The 25,574-nt window shown below is 38.0% G+C and overlaps 2 protein-coding genes across 3 annotated transcripts in view; one reads left to right on the top strand and one right to left on the bottom strand.

Moving 5' to 3' along the window:
- Positions 1 to 971: 971 nt before the first annotated feature.
- Positions 972 to 6,061, bottom strand: bmp15 (bone morphogenetic protein 15). The gene is made up of 2 exons (XM_024288818.2): positions 5,516 to 6,061; positions 972 to 2,325 (listed from the first exon to the last, which is right to left on the bottom strand). The coding sequence occupies exons 1-2, from the start codon at positions 5,877 to 5,879 to the stop codon at positions 1,355 to 1,357; spliced, it is 1,335 nt and encodes a 444-aa protein (XP_024144586.1). The 5' UTR covers positions 5,880 to 6,061; the 3' UTR covers positions 972 to 1,354.
- Positions 6,062 to 7,107: 1,046 nt separating this feature from the next.
- The window catches only part of shroom4 (shroom family member 4), a 54,701-nt gene continuing 36,234 nt past the window's right edge, over positions 7,108 to 25,574 (top strand). Inside the window, exons 1-2 of one of the 2 annotated variants that reach the window (XM_024287594.2) lie at positions 7,108 to 8,492; positions 23,851 to 24,002. In XM_024287594.2, coding sequence (XP_024143362.1) covers positions 8,370 to 8,492; positions 23,851 to 24,002 — 275 coding nt within the window. In that variant the 5' untranslated portion in view covers positions 7,108 to 8,369. The remainder of the gene's footprint in view (positions 8,493 to 23,850; positions 24,003 to 25,574) is intronic. The other variant, XM_024287593.2, reaches the window with a different exon arrangement.

The raw sequence follows: 25,574 nt of genomic DNA, 5'->3' as shown, positions 1-25,574 counted from the left end.
GTGGTTTTTGGGCATCTAAAAACAATCAAGAGAGCGTCGAAAGTCAAGATGGACGATGTCAAATTAATTTTAAAAGCTCTAAATAGCAGCTGAGCAGAAGCGCCTATAGCGAAAAAATAAGCATCTGGAGGTCGAGCTCATTCCGCGTGCGCTCCACTTTGGGGTGTGAACCCGGCGTAACCGCCAAAGACTATGGACTAGTTCTTGTACAATATTTTGTCTAATAAATATTTCAATTATATTACCAAGATCCCTCCAGTTACAGAAACAGAATGCATCGCAACAAAAATGAAAGTTTATGCTTGTATTTTTTCTGCATATTCGTGGATTCCTCCGGTCCCCAAACCCCGTGACTTAGAGGGGAAATGTTGTACCTCTCTTTTGTCCGCGTCTATTTGTATAATCTGGGGCGCAACAGTTATCAGTTAGCCTCATTCACTGCAGCAGTAAGCCAATTCAATTCATCAGCCCAGATTGCTGCCAAAATGGCAGCGACTTGAGGGGGACGACCCCGAATAACGTCATCTCCTGGAGCTCTATAAAACCAAATTCAATTAAACTGTTTGAGGAAAATCCTGTTTTGGTCCAATATATTTACAATTTAGCAGCCAAAAGGCTGTGGACTATTTATTCCTAACAAAAATCAAGATATAAATATTAAAAGAAAGACCATTCTATAAGTCTAACACAACAAAACAGAATTTTAAACAAAATCCACAACTAATTGCCCTTTACAAAATATGCATTTTATTTTATTCATTTTACCCAATTTTTTTTTAAAACAAATTGTATTTTTTTCCTTAACACCAATTTCATTAGAATTCCACACAATGTCATAGTTCACCATCATATTGCCGTACATCAGCAGCAGTTCATGTTTAGCGAGACCTTATCAAAAGTATGTACAGACTGTAAATGGGAAAAAAAGTCGCTCAAAAAGCCTGCAATGAAAGCCAGCAATCAGACTTGAATCCATCATTGTCGACATTTCTTCCTTAAAATATTTCTTTAGTTTAAACCACGTTTGTCCTACAGAGCAAATGTAGCTCCAAAAAAAACAAAGTCAGATTTTTTTTTCTTTTTTCAAATACATAAATTAAGTTTTGGTTGGATTGTGCACGTATGAATTATTGCCCTTTATGTAAAACAGATCAGGTTTAAAACACAGAAAACAATGCACAAAAATTACCTTGAAAGTGCTTTACCAAGGAATGAGAACATCTGAAACCACATCATCTTCCTCCTTCCAGTCTTAAGCTCATTATCATTAGCTGCCAACCCCTAAATAGATTCAATGACCTGCCTAGAGTCCAGGGATCAGCTGCATTTTCAAATTCCTCAGGTCTTTGAGTCTTCAGCGACACGTACAGGACTCGGCCACCATGTCTTCCAGCTCTCTGTACTCCACCTTCTTCTTGTGCACAACCAACACACTCATAGGCATGTACTTGTACGGTACACACGACGGAGGGGGAACCTCCCCAATTCCCAGCTCGTTGATGACCGTTTGAATGATGGCATGGTTGGGAGAATGGTACCCGTAGTGAAGGACCTTTGGGCAGTCACCTTGGCAGTATCGAGGGTTATAGACTGGCGGGGCGATAAAGTAATGACCCATGCCAAGTTCGTCAAAGGACAGGCGGAAGGAGTGAAGTTTGCAGCGGTTCTTGGGTATGCTTGTTTTGGTTTTGTAGGTAGGGATTTCAGAGATTATGGAAGAAGAAAGTGAGGAAGAAGCCGGAGTGTTAAGAGCATCAAGCAAAGAATCTTTTAGTTCCAAAGTTGAGTTCTGTTTGAAGCTACGCCGGCGGCGAACCGAAGGGTGCCACCAGCCAACTCGCCTCATGATGTCTTCCCCGTTGACCCCAAGCAAATCCCCCATCCACTCCTTTACCTCTCTTTCCTCCTCCAGGTACAAAAGAAGAGAGGGAGCTTCCAGGTGGGGCTCACTGTTCCAGTGTTTCCTTCCTCGAAAGGGAGCCCACCACCACCAGGGGTCGACATCAGGGTTCCCAGGTTCTGTGCACCAGTACTGAGCAGTGAGGGTCAAGTGCCCCTCCTCATTAATGTCTCTCCCTTGCAGGATGTGAGCACTGACGTGTGCGGTGATGTCTGTCTCCGTCCACTGCTCGTGGGGCTCTAGGACCACCAGGCTTTCGCCACCAAAGGACGCGATTTGAGCCCGGCACTGGGGTGGCTCCACAGTTTGGCTGGTGCTTAAGGATGTGAACGAGGAGGAGCGCAGATGGATGAAGGACGCTCTGACAAGCTGCTCCGAGGGAAGGGTGTCGAGTTTGTACTGCACTGTGAAGGTGTAGCAGAGGTCTGAGGAAGAGAAGAGAGAGTTTTAGCATGGATACCAAACTCACCATGAATATACTTTAGGAAAGAAATTAGAGATTGTAGCAGGACTCATTTCTACACAAACGATTATTTTAATGGTCGACTAATCACCGATTATTTTTTCAGATTAGTGGACTAATCGGGTCATTCACAAACTGGGTGTAAAGCACATCTTAACCATCATTATCTTTAAACTAACTAAAGCTGATTTGGCCACTGAAGACCATACGAAACGACTGTCTGCCAAATATGCCAAGAGAGTTCAATTACTAGAGACACTACAAGACGAGACCAACCATGTCAAGCTATCTGGGAATGAATGGTGAAAAAACTTGACAAATTTACAGTATTTTGATAAAAACATATTTCGAGGCATTTCTTTTCTATGTTAATAAATGAGAAGTATGCCACTGAAATAAAATGTTCATTCAGAGAATGATTGACCCTCTCATCCCCTCACCAAACCTATTCCTCTTTGCAAAAAGTTTGGACACCCCTACTTTAAACCAACTTCCCAACCAGTAAGGCCAAGTAGGCCCCATTTGGTGCAACCCTTCCGCTCTCCTTGGCCTGTTTACATTAAAAGTGGGGTCATCTGGACCCCCCAAGACAGTGCGCTGAACTTTTTTTTCATTGATTTTTGAGTTTCACTAATGGCAGACATAAAATCCTGTCCACCATTGCCCACATTTGTCATGGAAGGAATCATGCATCAATATGTGGTTGGAGTTATCTGGACCCCAAAGATAGCGGAAGGGTTAAAAGTGGGCACAGTTTCTGTGGTGGCCCCACTTGTGCTTGCCCACATTAGCTTCGCTGTCTAGGGACCGGCAACCTGGGCAGCAACCCTGCTAGCCTTGCCAGACACCTGGGAACCGGAGCTCGCTATGCTGTCCACCGGGCAACTAGCTAGCGTAGCGAGGCAGCCCACCTAGTGTCCACTTAAGCCAGGGGTCCCCAAACTATGGCCCACGGGACGGATCTGGCCCACTTCCACACTTGGCCAGGCCCCCTGAACAATACCAGAGATGCATTATGTTTTCTTTTTTTTCTCTCCAGTCTGGCCACACAATCGAGACCCAGATAGAATGTAAAATTTAATTCCATCCCTCTGCAGTCTGTGCCCCTAACTGAACTCCCTAAAAAAATCCAATACCAAAACAGTGCTCCTTTTCTACATTGCAGTCCATCTCTCGGTGTATTGCTGATTCTTTTGGTGCATTTATGCTGCGGCTTTATTTCCAAGAGTATTATTCATTTTCTGACTTTTTTCCTGTGACTATCTCAGAAAGGGTCATTATTAGTTGGTTGTGTGTGGCTTTCTGGAAAACTAAACGTTCATGTTTAGACACACCCTGCAATTGTTACACCTCTTCTGTTAGCCTAAAAACCGGCCCCTCATCAGACATGAAAACACGTGGCCCTCATAAGAAAAAGTTTGGGGACCCCTGACTTAAGCCAATGTGGGCAAACACAGGTAGGGCCACCACGGAAACTGCGAACATTTTTAAACCATATTGGCCCCACTTGGCCTTGCTGGCTGGGGTATTATATTTAAGTTTACAGGTTATGCATACAATACTAGCACACATTGTAGAGACAGTCTTTTGAGATAATTGGAGGCCTACACTATCGGGGGTGTCAAACTCAATCGCACAAGGGGCCAAATTCGTAAACATACCTTGGGTTGCGGGAGAAACAGGATAAATATTAATGGAAAACACTAAAGCGAAACTTTGAATAAACTAAATAACTATGAACAAAAACATACAGGAATATATTATTTTTCTAAAAATATATGAGGGTTCCAAAAAAACTGAAGTAAAAAAAAAAAAATCTGAATACTAACTGATGCACACAAGTGACTATTCAGGATTTTTTTTTTCTTATTTCATTATTGGAAAAACATTTTTTTAACTTCAATTTTTTTCTTGAATGTCGTTTTAGGGCGAGGGTCTCAAACTCAATCACAAAGGGGGACAAAACCAAAAACGTACATTAGGTAGTGAGCTAAACAGGATAAACATTTTGTTTAACTCTCTAAAGCTAAACTTTTAAAACTTTAAAACTAACTTTTCAGCATAATTATAAACTAAATATACAGCATTACTTGCGATAATGCTAGTGTGAATCCTGGAAGCTGAATTTAGCTGCTAAAAATGCTAGTGCTGATAGTTGAATATGCTGAAATTGATAGCTGAAAACGCTAAAGCTGATAGCAAAAAACACTAAAGTTGATAGCTGAAAACGCTGAAGCAGATAGGCAGCTAAAATATTTTCTGAACATCAAATTAGCCACAAAAAAACATAAGTTAGTCAAAACAGCTAGCATGTAGCTGAAATATTAGCTCAACTCCAAAACAGCCTTAAAAAAAAAAAGAAATCATAGTAAATGCCAAGATATTCCAAAAAGCTAACAGAATGTCAATTTTTAAAACTTTAAAACCATAACTTTTCAATATAATTATGAATAATAAAAAGGCAGGAATATTATGCCTGAATCAACTTAAACCTTAAACAACTTTCAATATTTTACTCTGTATAAAAATATATTTTGTCAAAAATAAACTAATTAAAAATAATTGCAAAATAACTTCGGGCCATTAATAACAATAAAATAAAATGGTCTGGAGGGTCGGATAGAATTATCCAGAGGGCCGTATCCGGCCCGCGGGCCTTGACTTTGACACATGTGCTTTAGGGGCTCCTTACCTTGGGGGAGTAATACACACAATCATTGTTTTTAAAAACATACTTTCTAAATGTGCCCCACCGTTTGGTTGAGCAAGTAGTTAAAGGGTAAAAAAAATTATGAAATGTTACTTAAATCTTGCAGGGAAAGTACAAGTGTGGGTTTATCTGAGACTTTAGTGTTTTTCAATTAACAGCTTATTGGGAGTCACCTTGTCAAAACCAACATGTAAATGAGAGTTGCACAAGGACTGGGTTTAAAATGATGAAAGAAAAATACAAACTTTGAGATGTTCTCATGTTGAATTATTAGAAAATGTGGGTCAAATCTTGACAGGAAATAAATGGAACTTAGAAGTTACACAAAAGTTTGGTTTCTGTAGTTTTTCATTGGATGATTGATGATCTGTTTGGCAATTGGCATCAATTATGCGCACGCGCCACCAAACGTGATTTTTGGTAATGTTTTCGCGTAATTCACCTCCTGAAGCGGGCCGGTAGTGCACCGACGACGCCGTGGGTCTCAGCAGGCGCACCGTGTTGGATCCAAATTTCCGGTGCTGTTTGGGCCTGCCGTCCGGTTCGGCTGCGCTCCGGTACAAGCTGAGCATGAACTGCAGGTTCTGGTCCGCTTTCTGCTCGTCCGTCAGCGGCCGGTGGTGCGCTCCCATGTGCTTGGCGCTCTGGTGACTCCGCCGGCTGCGCTTCAACGTGGAGGGGTGGGAGGCCACGTTTCGCTGGGTCGCGGCGCCGGCGCAGGTGGAACACAACAGGAAGAGAAGACAGGTGAGAGCGCAGGTACGCAGGAAGCTGCGCGTGCCGCAGGTCGCTCTCATATTGGTCATAAAACCTCCGGTGCTAGCGAGCTCCACCAACGAGGCTATAGGCCACCATTCTCCTCACGTCCGAGGGCGTGACTCACAAGCGCACCTGTCACCTGGCAAATTTGGACATCTGAGTTCACTGCCTGACGAAATGGACGGCGACCCCAATTAACCCTTCGGGCGCGCGGAAGCAGCCAACTGGAGCTCAGAGAAACGGCGTCAGTGGCGCGTAAAAAAATAGTCCCGCGTTTATTCAGCACACTGTAAAAAAGGAAATGTTTGATCAATTAGCAAAAGTTGTTAAATTTATATTTGTTTGTATCAAATAAAAAAATAGGTTTCGCAACTCAGACATTTAATTTGAAAAAAATATTTTTGAATTTAACAAATTTTGTTAATTTATTCAACAATTCACCCTTTAAAGTGTTTTTATTTTCCATTATTTTTTTAGTCAATCTGTTTAATGCTAATTTTGGACCAATCCATTATTATCCAAATGGAAATTCTCTGGATGAAAACTGGGTTTCATGCATTCTTTTATAGAATTTTATTTTTATTTTCTCATTATTATTATTATTATTTGTTTAGTTATGCTTGTATGTTTGCATTATTTCTCTCTTCAGTTTAGGCGCTATTCTACACTGTAAAAAGTGAAACATTGGATCAATTAACAAAAGTTCTGTAATTTCTTACTTTTAAAATTATTAGATGTAGTCAAATGGATAAATTGATATTTTGAGTTCATTGTTTACTAAACTTCAAATTTTTGTTTGATGAAAACCAATATTTAATTTAATAAATTACATAACTTTTGTTAATTGATCCAATGTTTCACTATTTAAAGTTCATTTTTTGATCACAGGATCAATTAACAAAAGTTTTGTGCGTTTTTAAATTTAAGATAATTTATTTGTATCAAATCAAAATTTTGAGTTGATGGTTTTTACTACTCAAACATTTGATTAGATTAAAAACTAATATTTTTAAATATGATTGATCTAAGGTTTCACTTTTTACAGTACTTTATGTTTAGTATTTAAACTGTTAAAAGGTTCTGTAATTTGTTGCATTTAAAATTATTAGATGTAATCAAATACATTTTTTGAGTTGATGGTTTACTAAACTTAAAATGTAATTTAACTTTTTTTTTTAATTTAACAAACAACAGAACTTTTGTTAATTTATCCAATAATTTACTTTTTACAGTGCATTTTTTATGCTCATTTTTGAAAAAAAAATCATTATTCACAACTGGAAATTAGCTGGATTAAAACTGAGTTTCATTGCATTTTTTTTTATAGGTAAGAGAAATATCAGAACTGTGTCTTTGAGTGAAATGTTCAGTATTTTTGTCCAAAATCTATAAGCACCAGACTTACTTTATTACTTATTTTGTACATTTATTTTATTTTCACATTATTTTTATTTTTTTTGTTTAGTTATACTTAAATTTTTATTATTTCATTGTTTCTCTCTCTTTAGGTTAGGTGTATTCTACACTGTAACAATAGGAACATTGCATCAATTAACAAAAGTTCTGTAATTTGTCATTATATATTTGTTCTCTTTATTGTAAGATAGATGAAATCATCTGGTGCCGCTGGTCGTTTGAAACTTTTGATTGACAGATTTTACCAAGCCTGCTTTCAGTGGGAGGACTTACAACAATCTCACTCCTGATTGGTGAGAGTAGTTGTCAAAGAACGCTGACTCAGACCAATCACGTCGTCCTGGCTCCATGTGGTATCGCTGAAAAATGGCGACTGAATTGGGTTCATTTTGCTGAAGCCAGAAGTAAGGCATTTTCTATGGGTGACATCATACTGGTTCAGTCCAATTCTCTTATACTCTTGAACCTGGAGCTCCAGTGTTTATGTTTTTTGATTTATGTAGCTTTTCAATGGTTAACACGATGAACATAATTCCCCAAGATTGGATTCTGGAATTACGTTGATCATGTTAACCGTTGAAAAGTTATAGTATGTTAAAGATTTTGTTTTTAAGTGTCACCAGTGACACTCGGGTGTTAAAGGGGTAATGAGTGAAAGAGAACTGCTGTCAAGAGGCAATGGAATTATTTTATATAAAAAATCTTTTTTAAATAACTAATAAAAATAAAATAAATAAAAAATATAAGAATGAAGCCTCTACATATATTACAGTATTTTACATTTTTGCTAACGACCTAAAACCGGAACTGGACTTTCGAAACCGGAAGTTGTTGGAAAATGCCATAATTTACAAAATAAAAGCATTGATTTTGCAGTCTAAGGTTCGTTGGTGAAGGAGCAGATTCACCGGAAGTCATCCATGACCTGCACGAGCTTGATGTTGGCCAAAACTTTCTGCCCTCCCCCGTTTCCTCTGATCCCGAGCTTCCTTTTCCACCATCCATTTGTTGTTCATGCTGGAGCCGCGATGCGGAGTCCTCGGGAATGTCACCGGATCCGCGGAGTTGACGCGCGGCTAGCCTAGTGCTCAAACGGACGCAGACAGAGGAGGGTTCCGAGGATGGAGACCGTCGAGCAGCTGGTGTCCTTTCTCCACATTCAGGTCCAGTTGAGCGGGGGCGCACCCTGGGGGTTCACGCTGAAAGGAGGGCTCGAGCACGGCGAGCCGCTTATCATCATCAAAGTAAGCCGACCGCCTCAGCTTTAAAACTTTTAGGCTTCTTTTCCACTTGCGGAAAGATGTATCACATCACCAATAACCACGAAAATGTGCTCGTTCACGTCGAGTTGGTGCTGCAGGCATTTTATCTGTCTCCTAATCTCAGTAAATGTTTATATAAAGTGGGATTTACTGCTATAGTAATGCGTTTTTTAAGGACGTTGTTGTAAACGAGGCCGAAGAAGTTCGCGCCTGATTTGAAGCATCAGATTTAGGAGGTAAGATCAAAGGAAATCTAGGGGTTACAATTAAAAGAATCTTACTCCATATTTACAGAACCAAGACTGTAGATTTTAAGAAAAACGTTTTATGGACAGATTGATGGGGAGTTGTATTAATGTAAAACTAAAGAAAAATAAAGCATAGTTGTTGATCACTAGAAGTGTGTATTGGCAAGAGTCTGGCGATTCGATACGTATCACAATACATGTGTCACGATACGACACATATCGCAAAATATTCTAAGACATTACCAGAAACAATATTTTCCTTTTTTTTTTTAGATTTAGACCTTGAAAAACCTTTAACTAAATACTAACACACCTTTCACATAGGTATTAGGGGTGTACCATCACAAAAGTCATGGTTCGGACCGTTTCCCGTTTTTAGGGTCACAGTTTGGATCCGTACAAAAAAAAAAAAAAACAGCAAAAAAACCCCCCAAAAAAAACAACAAGATAAAAGCCAAATACGTTTTTGGAAATGCTTCAAAGCATATTTTTAATAAAAAATAAAGTACTTCACAAACACAAAAGTCTATTTATATATGTAACGTGAAAACATTTGCTTATTGAGGCCTATTTATTAAAAATGACTTCTTTAAACTTTGAACACAAACAAAATGCTAAAACATGTAGTTTCTGATAACATTTGCATGTCCTGAGAGCAAATCTACAGAAACTGAAAGAATGCAAATGTCCAAAATAAATCATAAATAAAACAGTTAAAATTAAACTTAAAATTATTTTTGGTATTGTTTCATTGAAACTAATTGTGGGAACATTTAAATATTTAAAATAATAATTGTTGTTCGTAAAACATAGGGTGGTCCGCGGTGCATGTGTGTGCCGAATCGTGGCTTCTGATCCGTACGAATCATGGATTATCCGTGATCTGTTACTAATCTGCATGGTCTCACTTGTTCTTACATGAGCCAAGAAGCACCAACGTTTTATACAGCAACAGTACCAATTTGGCCCAGATTTTTGGTTTGATACTCATCTGTAGTAAAAACTCAGTTTATATTTCGTTTCGCTATGTTACAACAGAGCGAAATGTGCAGTGGTAGGGCGGTTGAGTCCTGATCGAAAGATTGCATGTTCAATTCCTGCTTTGCGCTGAAGCGTCCTTGGGCAAGACACTGAACCCCACCTTGCCTCTTGTGGAAGGTTGGTGCCAGTTTGAATGTATATGGGTCTGTGACTGTATAGGGCTTTGGACCTTTGAGAAAGGTAGAAAAGTGCTATACAAGTATACGCCATTTACCATTGTGAGATCTTGTAGTTGTTGTGGTGCGGTGTTAGAACTGTTTAGTGGGTCCATTTAAGAATGGAAACGCTCAAAATATCGTATCGAATCGGACCGGACTGTAACTCAGCCCTGGGCTGCATGGGCCCCTAGGCAAAAAGAAAAAAAAATGCCCCCTGTAGTGTCTGAGATTGTCAGAGCTGGTGCTGGAACTGGTTAAGTCTGTGTTTGAAACCAAATGCGCTAACTGACTGCGCCTAAACAAACAGACAAACCTCCTCTTTTAGCTCGTTTTTCCTCCTCTTCCTGTTTTCATCCTTAATGTTTTAAAGAAGCTCTAAGAGCGGCAACACCAGGTCCTTCTCCTCCTGGTAACACAGATAGCAGAAGTGTCATGAAGTGAGGGGGGCTGCACTGCAGAGTTTTTGATTACATTACATTTTTGAGTTATTTTATTTATGTTTTTAATCTGTTATTTTTATTATTTTTATACATGAAATGAATGGTGCGTCAAACTGTTTTACAAAAAGAAACGGGAAGAAAAAATGAATATATAATCTTGTGATTTGGTGCCCCTTGCAGCAGATGGTGCCTTAGGCGGCCGTCTGGGTCAACGTAGTTGGTTGTTTGGCTGTCTTCCTTTCCAGAAGGTAGATAGATAGATAGTGGAGGTCTCCAAACATCTTCAGATTTGGAGCTGATGCAAACAAGGAAAACATCTTTGAAAATGAAAACAATTAAATATCAAATATAAATATGCTTTTCTAGATGTGGGCGTTTAGTCCAAAGTTTACTTTAAGTGCTAGAAACACTTAATTTTTCTCTTATTTCCTTTGTTGAGGAGTCACAGCAGTGGCAGCCGTTTTAAATGTTGGCCGATGTGCACTTTGATTCACCACAGCGTGGGGAATGAAGAACTTTGGCTCAGTCATATGGAAACTTCTGCACACACAACCACACAGCTACACAGCCCATGGGAAAATATGACTGGGACCATTGAAGGAGACAACAATCAGGCTGTGTTCTTTTAGCACTTGTGCATCTAGTTCAAACTTGCACACTTTAACAAAGAATTTAAGCAGTTGAAAGAAGGAAGTATCGTGTGTGTTTAATAGAGATCAGCCAATAAAATTTTTTTGGGACCACTACCAGTCATTATGTGATGGCGAGGCTGATGGATAATACTTGATGCCAATATCCGTTTGCAATGAAAGGAAAGATATAGGCATCAACATTTTGAATACTACAAATTCTAACACAACTAGTACTGCCACAAACGATTATTTTAATAGTCGACTAATCACCGATTATTTTTTCCGATTAGTCGACTAATTGGGTCATACCCAAAGTGGATGCAAAACATCATAAGCTTTAAACTAACTAAAAACTAGATATAGTCGATCTAGCATGACCTGTGATAGTGATAGTTAGAATGCTGTAAGCTGAATTTGGCCACTGAAGATGCTAGTGACGACAGCTGATGATGCTGAAATTGATAGCTGAAAATCCTGAAGCAGATAGCCAGCTAAAATATTAGTTAAATACCAAATTAGCCAATAATATACAAAAGCCTTATAAGCAAAACAGCTAGAATATAGCGGAATTATTAGCTAAACTCCAAAATAGCCTAAAAACAAAACAAAAAAAAGCCTAAATTAGCCAAAGTAGCTAGCATGCAAATGAAATATTAGCTAAACTTTAAATTAGCCCAGAAAAACACCAAAAAGTTTCATTGGAGTGGGTCTTAAACACCATGCAGTTCATCAAGGCTTGTGATGCCTCTATTCCGCTCAACAATAAACTATCAGACCACCTCAGTACACACTTTTTCCAGTAGTTTAATTTTTTGTGTCTTGAAATCTCTTAGTCAACACAGACAAAGGTAAAAAAATATATATTAACCAGATGTTATTGCTCTAGTTTTCTCGGACGGATGGCTTCTCGTGTGGCACAAACTTTTTTCAGTATTCTGTCATTTCATTGAGCTTCCCTGCAATCAAGCTAGACTAGCTACATCATCTCTCAATCCCACATGCTTTTACAATCACAGACTGTTCCCATATCATTACCATCCTTGTTTCAAGGGATCCACAGACATGTCAGGGAGGTACTATTTAGGCAGAGCTGCCTCTCTTGTTCATTAGGTCGTATTAGTGTTCTGCTCTCATTAACATTACAAGTAGTTGGAAGATTTCTGGGGAGATTTCTGGATTTGCATACCTTCGAGACACTCCTCACTGTTGTGAGTGTGTATACGGATCTTTCAGCATCCACTTCTGATTGGTCTTCACGTGTGCTGTGGCTCGTGTAATCAATCAGTTCATGTCGTGGGTGGGACAATGCTGGAGACTAAGCGGCTGCACTCGAGCAAGAGTAACCCAGGTTTAAATTGATCTTGTGTTGGCCCATCAAAGTGAGAAAACTAGACCAATGCCCAAATTTGTAGCAAAACAATTATTAGCACTGATATTAGCCCATCCTAAAGTTAGTTGACACTTTAGCCTAGTTTCCACTTGTGGTAGAGTGTCTGCTCTGAGAGTGGAAGGTCGTGAGTTTAAATCCCGGCCGAGTATTCCCAAAGACTCAAAAAATGTGGGGACACTCGGCATTAAGGGGTTAGATTGGGGGGGTTAAACCACCAAATGGTTCCCGAGTGCGGCTGTGTCTGCAGCTCACCCCTCCCCCAGGGGGTGGGTCAAATGCAGAGAACAAACTTCACACATCTAATGGGACTTTGACTTTAACCTGCCCAGGAACTGCTCTCTGAATTATCTTTCGAGGTGGTCTCGGTTCATTTTCAATTGGACTCAGCGCAGGTTTGCTTAGAGTTTCCTCAGTCGGGCTTGGATTGGAACAGCTGGACCAAAAAATAAACAGAGTAGAAAGGAAGCAACCAGTGAGCTGCAGACAAATGTTAAGCAGGGATGACACTAATCTAACTCATTGAAATGTGGTTGAATGAATGCAGGCTCATTAAAACAACTTTCAACCCTTGTGTTACCCTTGGCATGTTTACATTAAAAGTGGGGTCATCTGGACCCCACAAGACAGCACACTGAACTTTTTTTTTTCAAGGATTTTTTATCTTCATTGGTGTCCGTGGTAGACAAAATTCTGTCCACCTTTGTCATGGGTGGGATCACACATCAATATAAGAGAGGGGTCATCTGGACCTCATAAGAGAGCACAATGATACACGATATACATTGTTTCTCACAGTTTTCTAGACTATATGTCAAAAACGCTCTCCCTGTACCAGAAACAGTAACAACTGTTATACCTGACATTAATACAGTCGTTCAAAATTGGTTTGCAAAATTTAAAGTTTGCATAAATTCTCTATTATTATTCTTTCTCTCCTTGTTTTGTCCTGCCCTTCTAATTCCTGGCCAATGACTAAAGAGATCTTTAGTCACAGTTTTTTGTCTACATGCTTTAGTTTGAAGTAGAAATGTCCGGTAGACGGCAGTCTGAATCCAGACCAATCTCAAGGTCCAGGACTAGATCTGGACCACATTAAGTAGACCTGGTCTGGGCCAATAGTCTTTTCCCATCTGATTACACCCTTAGTGTTTAATAGTTATAGAGAACACAAGAAGATAGACATAATATTCTGTTTGCAAGAAGCAACACACAATACATTTATATTCCAGCATGACGTTTTATCTATGTTTTAGGAAGAGATCAGTGCATACAGATAAAAAAGAAGCATAAAAACATTTTATAAATAAGCGTTGTTGCTTAAAGAAGTCTCCTAAGCAGCATGTAGAACTGTTTTAGATTTTTTTTATCATCCATCAGAGTCTGTGCTATTTTTTTGTCTTCAACTTATCCAGATCTGCAGGAATCTTGAGAATTCATATTTTGACTTTTTGAGGCTGTGGATGCCTTTTGAACGGGTACACTTCAAAGGGGGGAAGGGTGGCGATACGAGCGATTTGGTCAACATTCCACCAGGAGCATAACTAATTACTGCAGAGGACGTGAGTGTGTGCATGGGTGTGGTATTTCATATACACAGTGTTTTCAGACTGCCACACTTGCTTCTTCTGCTGTTAGCTAGCAGCGGCTTGCCAGGGACTTCTTTTGTTCTTTCTTTCTGGCAGTTGGTGAGAACGTCTGCCCCACTGCTTTTACCCACATTTTATGTTGAGTTAAAAGAAAATTAATTTATTACTAAAGGGAAAATACATTGTTGCAATTGTCTGTGTCAATACATCAAAAAGCTGACGTTCTGTAGCAGTGTTTCAGTAGAAAGTAAAGGAAAACACTGCTGTTTTACTGGTTACCTTGGTTCAGAAAGCGACATTCCACTTTTGAGAGTTGGTTTCCAAAGTTTTATGCTTAACTCAAGGACAGAAAAAGCCTTTGTCACAAGCCTACTCCTTTTTTTGTTTATTTTTTACATCTTTTTTTCTACTTTTACACCCATCCACACAGTCGAAAAGGTGAAAGATGGGGATGTGTTCTTGTTGCGATGTCGGTCACAAGTGTACAAGTAAGCACTCGCAATGGTATTATTTTATCCTTTAGTGGTTCCGTCTCATCTTTCATTTACTTAAGATCTGACCAGAATGGTAAATGGTGTATACTTTTATGGTGCTTTAATTCATTCTTAGAAGGGCTAAAACCCTTCTCAGTCACAGTCATGTTCGCCCACGCACACACATCAACACATTGATGGCAGCTCTGCCGAGCACAACCTTAGCCACCAGAACCAATGGGGTTCAGTGTCTTGCCCAAGGATGCTTCAACTCGGGCTGGGTGATAAAACGATATATACCGCGATAGAACCTTTTCTCAATAGAGGAGTGAGTCTATGCTTTTAATTTGAAGAGTCCAAAATTAACACTCCCCAGTTGCGAACATTTTCTCCTCTTTGGTGAGTAAAAGTTTGTTAGTCACCCAAATGGCGACTAAATGTGTGCATCTAATTATTCATACTTATTGTCTCTCTTTTTGGTATTTTTTTTCCACCTCTCCACTTCCTTTGCATGCGAGACTCTGCACCTCCGCAGTCACTTCTGCTAATCTTTTTTGTGTAACTTTTAGTTTTAGCTGTTGAAACAGTGGGTCATCTGGTGATTTTTAATGGGAACCAGTCAGAATAGAAGAAGAAAAAAACACTGGACTTACAGTTGTGACAGAAAGTTTAATAAAAGTGTTCATCTTATGATCGTGATGTGGCATAGCATGATGCTAATGCTAATAAGCTGTTCGTATGTAGCCTGTATGTGTTCACGGACCAGTTTAAAGTCGCACAATATTTCCGAACTTTGAGACGTGGCGGATAAACAAACAACAAATTAATTCATTAAAAAAACATTTTTTCTATAATGACAGAATTGAATCCATTATGTACTAGCAGCGGGTGTTAGACGAAAAACTGCAACTTGTGTCAGATGTTGTGCTGAACCTTCTGCCCCCATACTGCCTAGCTTCTACACAAGGACAGGCAGGGCGGAACTTGACATTTTCTGATCAGAGCCACTCTAGAAATAGAAATGATTTGGATCCTGACCTTGTTATGATAACTTATTGGACTGTTCATTGGGTCTGGAAAATATATAAAATATACAAAAGATTGATTAGAAAACTTTGATGACCCAGCGTTTACAAACAAAAGTTGGAGACGTGAAAAAAGTCTCGCATCTGATCTGTGCGTTGATGTGGTTTTATGTGTATCAGGCAATTTGTGTGTACTATTTAAAGATTTGTAAGTAAGTTTTAAGCTGGTGTAAATTATAAGTTGTGCATGCATAAATTGTATTTTTTTGTATTTTATACATTATTGATATTTGAGTGTACGTATGAGTACACAATTGTACACAAAATGTTAGAAATCAAGAATTGCACAAATCTGTTTTCTCTCCATAGTTTCCTCATTGATAGTAGACCAGCTGTATTGTGTTTTTGGTCATTGCCATTCACCTATTTCCTAATCATAAACTGTAGATTCACTCATTGGAGGCTCAGAACTCTTCATTTTTAAACAAATGACCTCAGAATCTTCCGCTGTTAAGCTGCTTTTATGGTTAGCCATTCGGTGAGCTTGGAAAAGCAACCCTGCCTGGAGGGCATCTCCAGTTCCCGCCACAAAAGCAGAGCTAACTGCATAATAAAAGACTCCCACCACCCCAACAACCAACTCTTTCAGCTGCTGCCCTCAGGCCGGGGTTACAGATCGCACAAGGCTCGCAGCAACAGACTCAAAAACTGTTTTTTTTCCCTGATCGGCGTTCATGTTAAACAAAACACGAACCCCAATAACTTTTTTTTAAAAAGTTCAATATTCAGCAGCTCAGACACATGGAAGTGCAATAATGATATTATTATTTTAACTTTTTTTTTCTTATGTACATAACATATATAAATGTCTTCTTTATTTTAAATAGTTTTATATATTTTTCTGCTTATTTTATTGTTTTATTGTTGCATTTTTTTCGTGTATCACAAGCTCCTTGTACAACAATGACAATAAAAGGATTCTGATTCTGATTCAACGGTCCATATGAGGCTCCCAAGCAATCCAAGTTGAAAATTGCTGTACATATATCACCTTTGTATTGCAAACCTTCACTTGTAAAATATTGCTGTGAGCCAGTAAATGATCTCTGACCTTGACCACAGTGAAGGTTATTTCCCATAGCTACATTGGCCGATAGTTGAACCCCTAATTTGCTAGGAAGAATGCAGTTTTTGTCCTGGCCGTGGAATGTTGGATCAACTCTACACCTTGTACAGATTGGTTGAAGGTTCACAAGAGTTAGTCCATCACATTTAAAGATTTGGAGAAAGCCCAGAATACTAAGGTTTCTACACAATCATGGGTTTTGTTAATGAATTTTATGGACCAAATATCTAGACCTGGAGGGAGTCTGGTTCAAGGGCTGCAGGATTTTGCCTCTGCTTCCAGAGAGGAAGTTGTTCTGGTGGCTTCATCAAACTGGGACCTTTATGTGTACAGGGCAGATTAAATTGCCTGGAACGAGAACTAACTCTTGCAAGTAGGATGCCATGGATCTCAACCGGAAAAAGACAGTTTGGCCTCTGCTGGTAGGTGAAGCGTTCTGCCTCAAGTGAAGAAAGTTTCTTACCCCGGGGTCCCACGGCAAACGTTGCAGCTCAGGTGCAACGCAGGGGCGGTTTAGCTGCGACAGATGACTCCTTTTGGCTACGGAATTGCTGCAGCCAAACTCAAAACTTGGGACTTACGTAGGTTCACGCGATAACCTACAATTTATTACAATTTAGGTTGTTAATAGCCCCAACTTCACAAAAAGTGCTGCGACTCAGTTCCGGCGTCTGGAAAATCTTTAAACCCAACGGAACGGATTCGGAGCGCCGGAGAGACCAGATTGCAGAAGTTAGACGTGATCGTATCCAGTGGAGGTTCCTCTTGCCCTTTTAAAGTTACGTAAAGACTCTGGCCGTCAGATTGCAACCGTAACGCTTATCGTGAGAGCCTGAGGTTAGGGTTTTGTAGATTAGTGAAGGAAGGATGAAACATGAGTAGACAGTATTATTCGAATCAGGCATGTTCCTGCATGAAAAGTCCCACTGGGAGATGTTCCCTGGAAAACCAAAATGCGTTTGGAGGGACTATGTCTCTTGTTTGGCCTTGGGAATGCCTTGGGGCTCCAACAGGAGAACTGTGGGAGATTTTTCAGAGACGATGGTCTGGACATCTTTACTTAGACTCTATCCTATGGGGCCAAATAAGGATCAGTATAAAGTAAACGAAAAAAAGATTGAAAACTTGGAAAAATAGACATTTTAACTGAAAAAAATGAAAATTTGAAAACAAGACATTGTAAAAAAAAAAAAAACATGAACACTTGAAAAAAAGAATATATTTTTTTGAAAATTTGAAAGAAAAAAGTAACATTTCAAAACCTTTTTTGGTAAATAAAAAAAAACAACTGAAAACTGAAAAAATAGTTACCTCTTGGGGAATCATGGGATTCATTTTCGGGTAGCCAATGAGCTCAAAGCCCCGCCCCCATGTAAAATTAGACTCAGCTCAGCAGTGAAAAGTTGAAAATCAGAATTTAAACTGTAAAACTGAGGACTGAAAGTGAAGATTAAAAAAAAAAGAAAATTAAAAACAGCAGCTGTTACTAATGGATCATTTTTTTCAATCAGTAATCTTTACATTTATATATATATATTTTTTATTTCAAGTTTCAATTTTTTTTTTTTAATTTTCAAGATTTATTTCAAGTTTTCAGTTTTTTTCATTTTCAAATTTTTTTCAAATTTTCACATTTTTTTCAAGTTTACAAAGTCTCATTTTCAAATTTTCACATTTTATTTTTCAGTTTTTCAAATTTTCAAATGTCTATTTTTCAAGTGTTCAATCTGTTTTTTCATTCACTTTAAGCTGATTTGACCCCATAGCATCCCTCTTGATTTGACCTTACTTAAGACAGATGGACTATAGTTGCACTCTGCCACTTATGTCAGCATAAAACTTAAAGAGATTGGCGCTTATCTGGAGTTCTCAAAACACACAGCCCATTGTCAGTGATGGCGACTGGTGCTTGAAAACCGTAAAAAGTAGTGCTCACAAGCATGCCTGAAAAACCTTGCTTTTCTTTACAGCAAGGTTTAAACTCTATATTTTCATAAAGGTCTGTGTATGCACATTTCCACCTAGTTTTCACAGCATTTTATTGGTAAAGGCTTTTATAAAAGATTGTATCTTGATTGCTTAGGAGCAGATAATTGCACAAAATGGCTTTTTTATCCTCAGGATTTCTGTGTAAAAGTTGTTTAAGGATAGAAAACCCCTACTTTTGCACTGGGGTTTGTTATGGTTCATGATAGTATGATTGCAAATACAAAAATAAACCATTAGCCTCTAGTGGTGTTGGTGATTGCATGGGAGCTTTTGTCCTCTTGCATCTGAACGGTCCATAGAAGACCTTGTGAGTGTGGGAATTGGAAAGGGAGAAAAGCTTCACAAGCCTCAGATTGTAGGGCTAAGTAAATGAATACTCTGAATTCGTATGTGCTAGTCACAATGAGTTATGAAAATAGTTATGGACATGAGTGCTTTTCCCATTTTATCTGAATTAAAAAAAATACGAAGAAATTCCCTTTGATATTTCCAATAATGAATGATGAGAAGCAGAATTTTAATTAGTTTGATACTTATTACCCCTAAAATTAAGACGATAATGAAGATATCCCTGTCTGGAAATCCTAGTACCCTCACACATCTTGTAAACCGGCCTGTGGTTAAGAGGCATTGCATGTCTGAGGGCAGATGTTCTTAGGTATGGTCATCGTTACACTCTGTCACTCACAGGGCTCCAATCCTGTCCCAAACTCTGCCAGTAGTTCTGTATCTTAGTGCAAGTCTGCTGGTGACACTTTGAGATACACCAAGTTCACGTACAACATCTGACCGCCAAAGGTATGCTACTGCCAGGTGCTGCTGCTCGTTCACTAAGGCAAAACCGGCAAAATCAACCAAATTTTGACCCCAATAAGTAGGGCACACTAAACACAGTGAGACCATTGTGTGAAAAACACAAAACGAGGTGTGTCTATCACCCCTACACAATTGCCTAAAGGCTTAAGGATGACTCGAATACCAAAACACGCACTATCTGAACCCACATCTAAAAAGAAATAAACCCACCCTCTTTAAAATCCTACTCCAAGCATCTTTTGATGTCCTGTAAATACATTCCCAGTGGTCTTTTTATTATGACTATGCTGTTTTTAGACCAGGAAAACAGAGACGTACATGGATCTATTTGTCTGGAAGTCAATTCATCACAATGGTACAAAGCTTGTGCCTTTCCGATTGCAATTTGTACTTAATAACTACAAGCTTTTTCAAACTGCATTTTTTGTCTACTCCTGATTTACAACGACTTGAGTAACAGACAGATTTACTCTTAATTTTCTTTATATATGTCCTCCATCATGAGAAAAACGGCACAAGAACATATTAAAAACGCCAAAAACAGTTTTTATTGGAGTGGGACTTTAAACATAAGAAGGGCTATGAAAAAAATTATCTCTAATTACATTTTTAGCAAAGTATGAAGTATAAATATTTCAGCAGTTGTCAAAATTCCTGTTAGAGTTAATAGAAAACTCTCAAACTATCACTTTTATAGGATGATATTGACATATTTATATTGGTTCCATAACATTTGGCCAGTTCAAAAAGGAGCCATAAAATAGTAATGTTGTAAAGTTGACTTTTTTATATAATAGCGTCAGAATCAGAACTATTAGCTTGTTTTATAACTTTATACAAGACCTCTGAGATCACAGACGGGGCAAAATGATAAAAACACAAACAACAGTAAGCCCAGGAAAACAAAAACACCTGATGTAACCTAAAGGAATACAGTGTATCAATAGATATCTAAGCCACATTTTCCACCAAGAAATGGACACATAATTAGACGCTATGGGGTCATTCAGAGCAGTAAGATTGGCTGACTGATCGCTCTCCCATCGCTGTCGTCAGCGATCAGTGATCTCCACCAAGAACACAACCACCGTCAGCGAAGGCAGTCAGCTGATCTAAAACTCATCTGTTCTGGAGGGTCATGAGATGTAATGCAGTTAGTCAAGTTTAAGCTCCAGTGAGGCCCGGCAGCAAATTTTTTAAAGCCAGTTAGTCAGTGTTTCAATTCTCCGCATAGCTGTTGTCCCTCCTCCACCCGTCCCCCCGAGGGACGAAGGAGTCATGTGGGTGAGTGGGAGACCTGCATTTGCATCTGTAAAGAAATCTGGGCAGGGAGGAGTACTAGGCAATCACAGGAGTACACCTACTCTTCCTACTGGTAGGTATTGCAAGACACAGTTTATGACCACATTTTCTAAGGGCCAGGTAGAGGCTGTAACGCTCGTGTCAAAGTCGAGGCTCAGGGGCCGGATCCGGTTCCGTGGGTAATAATATCCGGCCCTCATGATCATTTTATTTTATTGTTATTAATGGTCTGATGTTATCTTGCGCTTAATTATAACTTATATGATTTTGACTAAACATGTTTTTTTGGAGAGCAAAACTTATTTAAGGTTCAAGTTGATTTATTCTGGAATAATATTCCTGCCTTTTTATTATTCCTAATTATGTTAAAAAGTTACAGTTTTAAAGTTACCTTTTTGAACTGTTTTGGCACTTACGGAGATTTGTTTTGACTATTTTGGAGTTTAGCTAATATTTCAGCGACGTGCTAGCTGTTTTGGCTAATTTAGGCTTTTTTCAGTTTTTCAGGCTGTTTTGGAGTTTAGCTACATGCTACATGCTATATATATATATAGTTTATTATTGTATTAAAAGGCTATATGCTAGCTGTTTTGGCTAATTTAGGCTTTTCTTTTTACATTTTTAGGCTGTTTCGGAGTTAGGCAAATATTTACATGCTAGCTGTTTTGGCTTTTTTAGGCTTTTTTTCAATATTTTTGGGTATTTTGAAGTTTAGCTATTTTTTCAGATACATGCTAGCTGTTTCGGCTAACCTAAGTTTTTTTTTTTTTTGTAGCTTTTTGGGCTAATTTGACATTTAGCTAATATTTTAGTTGGCCATCACCCTCAGCGTTTTCAGCTATGAACTCCAGTGTTTTCAGCTATCAATTTCAGCACATTCATCTATCAGCACTAACATCTTCAGTGGCCAAATTCAGCTTCACACTAGCATTATCGTAGCTAATGCTATATATCTAGTTCATAATTATATTAAAAAGTTACGGTTTTCAAGTTTTAAAAATGTAGTTTTAGAGTGTTCATTAAATGTTTGTCCTGTCTAGCCAACGGCTTAAGGTGTGTTTTAGAATTTGAGTTTGACACCCCTGATGTATTGTGTTGAGAGAGGGGAGTTAGAAGGAGAATCCATAAAAGATTGGTGTGCAGAGCACATTGATTGTAGGGGAGTGCATCCTTGTATCAAGACTTTGGTTGTTTCTGGTCATAGGCAAGAACATGTCAGAAATATAGAGGAACCTTACCTAAGCAGTGATATTGAAGAAAAAAGGGGGCTTTAATACAGATACAAAGACATGTATCAGATTAAAACGACTTTGTTAACTTTTCTTTTGTCATTTAATTAGAAATGTACAAAAAAATCCAGTTTGCTGGCAGTCATTTTGTTGTTTGACAGTAGTTGCTGACGGGTGTTTCAGTGCATTGTGATGTGACAGCTGTTACTGGCAGGTGACCATACAGGCCAATGGCGGATGTCCATGAATCCTTGGCAGCTGTGGCAGATGCCTCTGGAGAGCTGTGGCGTGTAAACCTGTCAGTAGAGTTGCCACAGATACTTCTCACAGCAGCAGAATGAGCCAAACATTCAGAGCATTAAAGCCTTTTAAAATCCACTAAGAGCAACATTTAACACTTTAGGGTTCGTATTTTCGTTACCATAAAAATTTCTCTTAAGTGATAGTTTGCTTTCCTGATCCCATTTAGCAGGAGTTAAAATGACTTTAACAAATGACTTTAACAAATGACAAATGATTGTGTAAATGGCTTTTCTGTGGTGACCTCTATGACCAGTCAAGAAAGTATATATTTATATACTTGTATATCTCTCATAGATTTTTCTTCAGTGGCTGCTATTAAGTCTTTGTGTGCTTCTGTGATTAGACAAGTTTTATTCTACGTTCACATCAGGCTCAGAAATGCGCGTTCAAGTGACCACTTCCAATAAAATGTCTATGTTAACGTGCTTATATCTGTGTTTGGGGCTTCTGTGTTCAAAACCCAAAATGTGTGTCTACTTAATGCGCTTTTTAAAGTTAAACCAGTTGAACTTTGACCAATCAGGGACTCAGATTTAGTAGTGTTGTATGGGAGCCTCAAGTAATAGGAAAAGGGGGTCACAAAAATAACTCATATTTGATTAAAAAACATCTTTATTGTTCTAAGGGTAATGAATTATCATGTATAAGGATATAGTTTACTCTGAAAGGAGTTGAAAAACTCAGCATACTTGATCTTTATACAAAATATTGTGCACAATTTTTATTTTTGTCGTTAAGAATGTCAGCATGCAACCATCTATGCATGTAAACATGAGGTTCTGCTTCAGTAGTATTAGGTTTTGAGGCTAAAACCAAAACTATTTGAAAAACGTAAATAGTGAGCAGTGTAGACAAGAAGTAAACCGTCTCAAAAAAACATTTCCAGATGTATTTTCAGCTGGTGTCATATTTATTTCCCTAAACTTACAGCAAAACGTGTAATTGTGTGTAAATGTCTCCTATCATCTGAACAGGACAATAATTAGGGTGTTTTCACTTTTGTTGTGGTGTCCGAATGTCTAGTGAACAAACTTTTCCTTTCATTTTATCCCACAATGCTGAGCAAATGTGAGCCATGCTTACATTTTTGACCATAATGCATTGCAGCCAAGAAAACACTGCCATGACAGCTGGTAGAGAATAGGTGGGCAATGGTGCTGACAAATATGATTATGAAGATTGTGTTCATAGGCACAACAAAAATAAATATTTCATGCATTAGATTACCAAAGATAATAATGTGAAAATGGGAAAATTGACACCAGATAAATCCTTATATTTTAATGTAATTTCTGAATGTCTAAGGAAATCTCTTGGTAGGACTTGACCTTCATCTTTATTTTCAATTCTAAGATAGAAAATTTTATTTGTATTTAAATATTAGAATCTCGTCTTTTTTATGTGTGGTTCGTGGGTGAAATGTAACCTGACGTCTTCTTAACAGCCCAGGTTTCACTAACATGTAACTCCAGTTTCCATGATAACGAAGGCAATTTACTTTTAAAAGAGTTGCTTCCTGTATTTTAATTATGTGTAACATTTTTCTCTCTTATCCTAACCAATCCATTTTTTTTGTCCTCAGATGGAGGATGACGGAAAGGCTGCTCAGTGCAAAAAGCTGAAAGTTGGCGATGAGCTCATCAACATAAATGGATCCGCCCTCTACGGCAGCCGGCAGGAGGCCCTCATCCTCATCAAGGGATCGTACAGGATACTGAACCTCACAGTAAGAAGGTAAAGACTCAATAAACTAGTTTCAAACACTCCTGCAGCAGGAATGGAAGTTATTCATCCATTCAGTTTTTTGCTCTGTTGTGTTGGTCAGATATAATAACATGATCCATGATCAGATGATCCATTTTAGACACCACAACTCGTGATTAGTAAGGAGAAAATATCCCTGTAATCTTTTGGACTGCTTGCTAAATTATATAGACTTAACTCCATAGTTTTGATTTATTTTATATTTACAAAATATAGTTAATATCTCAGTACTATGTCATAATTATGGTGACTAAAGCCCACAACCAACCCCTTACTGACATCTGGAAAGGACAGTCTGGAGACTCCAGGGTGGCTGTTTTGCAGGACGGAGTGTGGAATTATAGTTCCACACTTTTTATACAGTCCTTGTTTACAGTTGTGTATAATGTGTGTGAACAACCACATTCTAAGTGTCGGGTGACGTATTGTCACAATGTCCATGGTGGCATTAGTCTTACCAGTTACACTTAGTATGCGAAATATTCAGGTTGTATTGTTTCTCGTGTCTTAACAAAATATTTATACACAATATATATCACTATATTATTTATACAATATATATAGGTATATTTTTTATATATATAAATAAAAAAATATATATATACATTTATAACTGTATATCTATATATATATATCTATATATATATATATAACAGTTATATTTACATATATTGTATATATTGTATATATTGTATTTGTATAATTATATAAACTATAATACAATAATAAATGTATAAATATGCATTATATATATATATATAAGACTTCTAAAAAGACTAAGTCTAAAAAGTCTAAAAAGACTTCTAAGATGTTGCAACACAGTTTTGTTTATTTCAAAAACACAAATACTAATATCTCAATATGAATTTATTGAAACATATATTAATGGTAAAATAAAAACAAAAGATATTTTATTTGGAGGTGAAAAAAACAGTCAGAAGTTCACATGCGCTATTTCTAACTTTGTGTCAAGTTAACTATTAATATAAATCAGGACTTTCTTTTATAAGTTTCTTTTAGAAATTAACATTTATAATAGTTCTCTGGTCATGTGGGGGTATGTGAATGGATGTGAGGGTAGTGGGTGGGTTGTCATTTTATCTTGTATCTTTGAGCTGCGAAAGTATGAGAATCTATTTTTATAAATAAAGTTTGATTTGATTTGTGTGTTATTTCTCCAGGATTTATGACCCCTGGTGTTCCAGGACATAGTCCGTCCCAGCCAGTAGGATTGTCAGATCTCAGAAGTAAAATCAAACAGTATTTAGCACATGAAAAAGCTCTTGTTTTGCTAAACAAAGTGCATGAGGAAATATCTACATTTTGCTTTCAAAATCCAATCGATTGAATGAGGCTGCAGTGTTGCTGCCATCTTATGGTGAAATAAACATTCTGAATTTATGTAACCTTAAAAAAAGCCACACAGTTTATAAACTGGGGCCCATTAATATTTAAATACACCTACAGAGACACATTTCTTTCCAAAAAGTAATCTGTAAAAATGTTGTGACGGTGTTAATCTGAAATGACTAAATTCAGATT

This window comes from Oryzias melastigma, linkage group LG18, assembly GCF_002922805.2.
Source record: "Oryzias melastigma strain HK-1 linkage group LG18, ASM292280v2, whole genome shotgun sequence".
In the NCBI taxonomy this organism is placed as follows: domain Eukaryota; kingdom Metazoa; phylum Chordata; class Actinopteri; order Beloniformes; family Adrianichthyidae; genus Oryzias; species Oryzias melastigma.
Note: the sequence above shows the minus strand (reverse complement) of the source record. Positions and strands in the feature narration are given on the sequence as shown.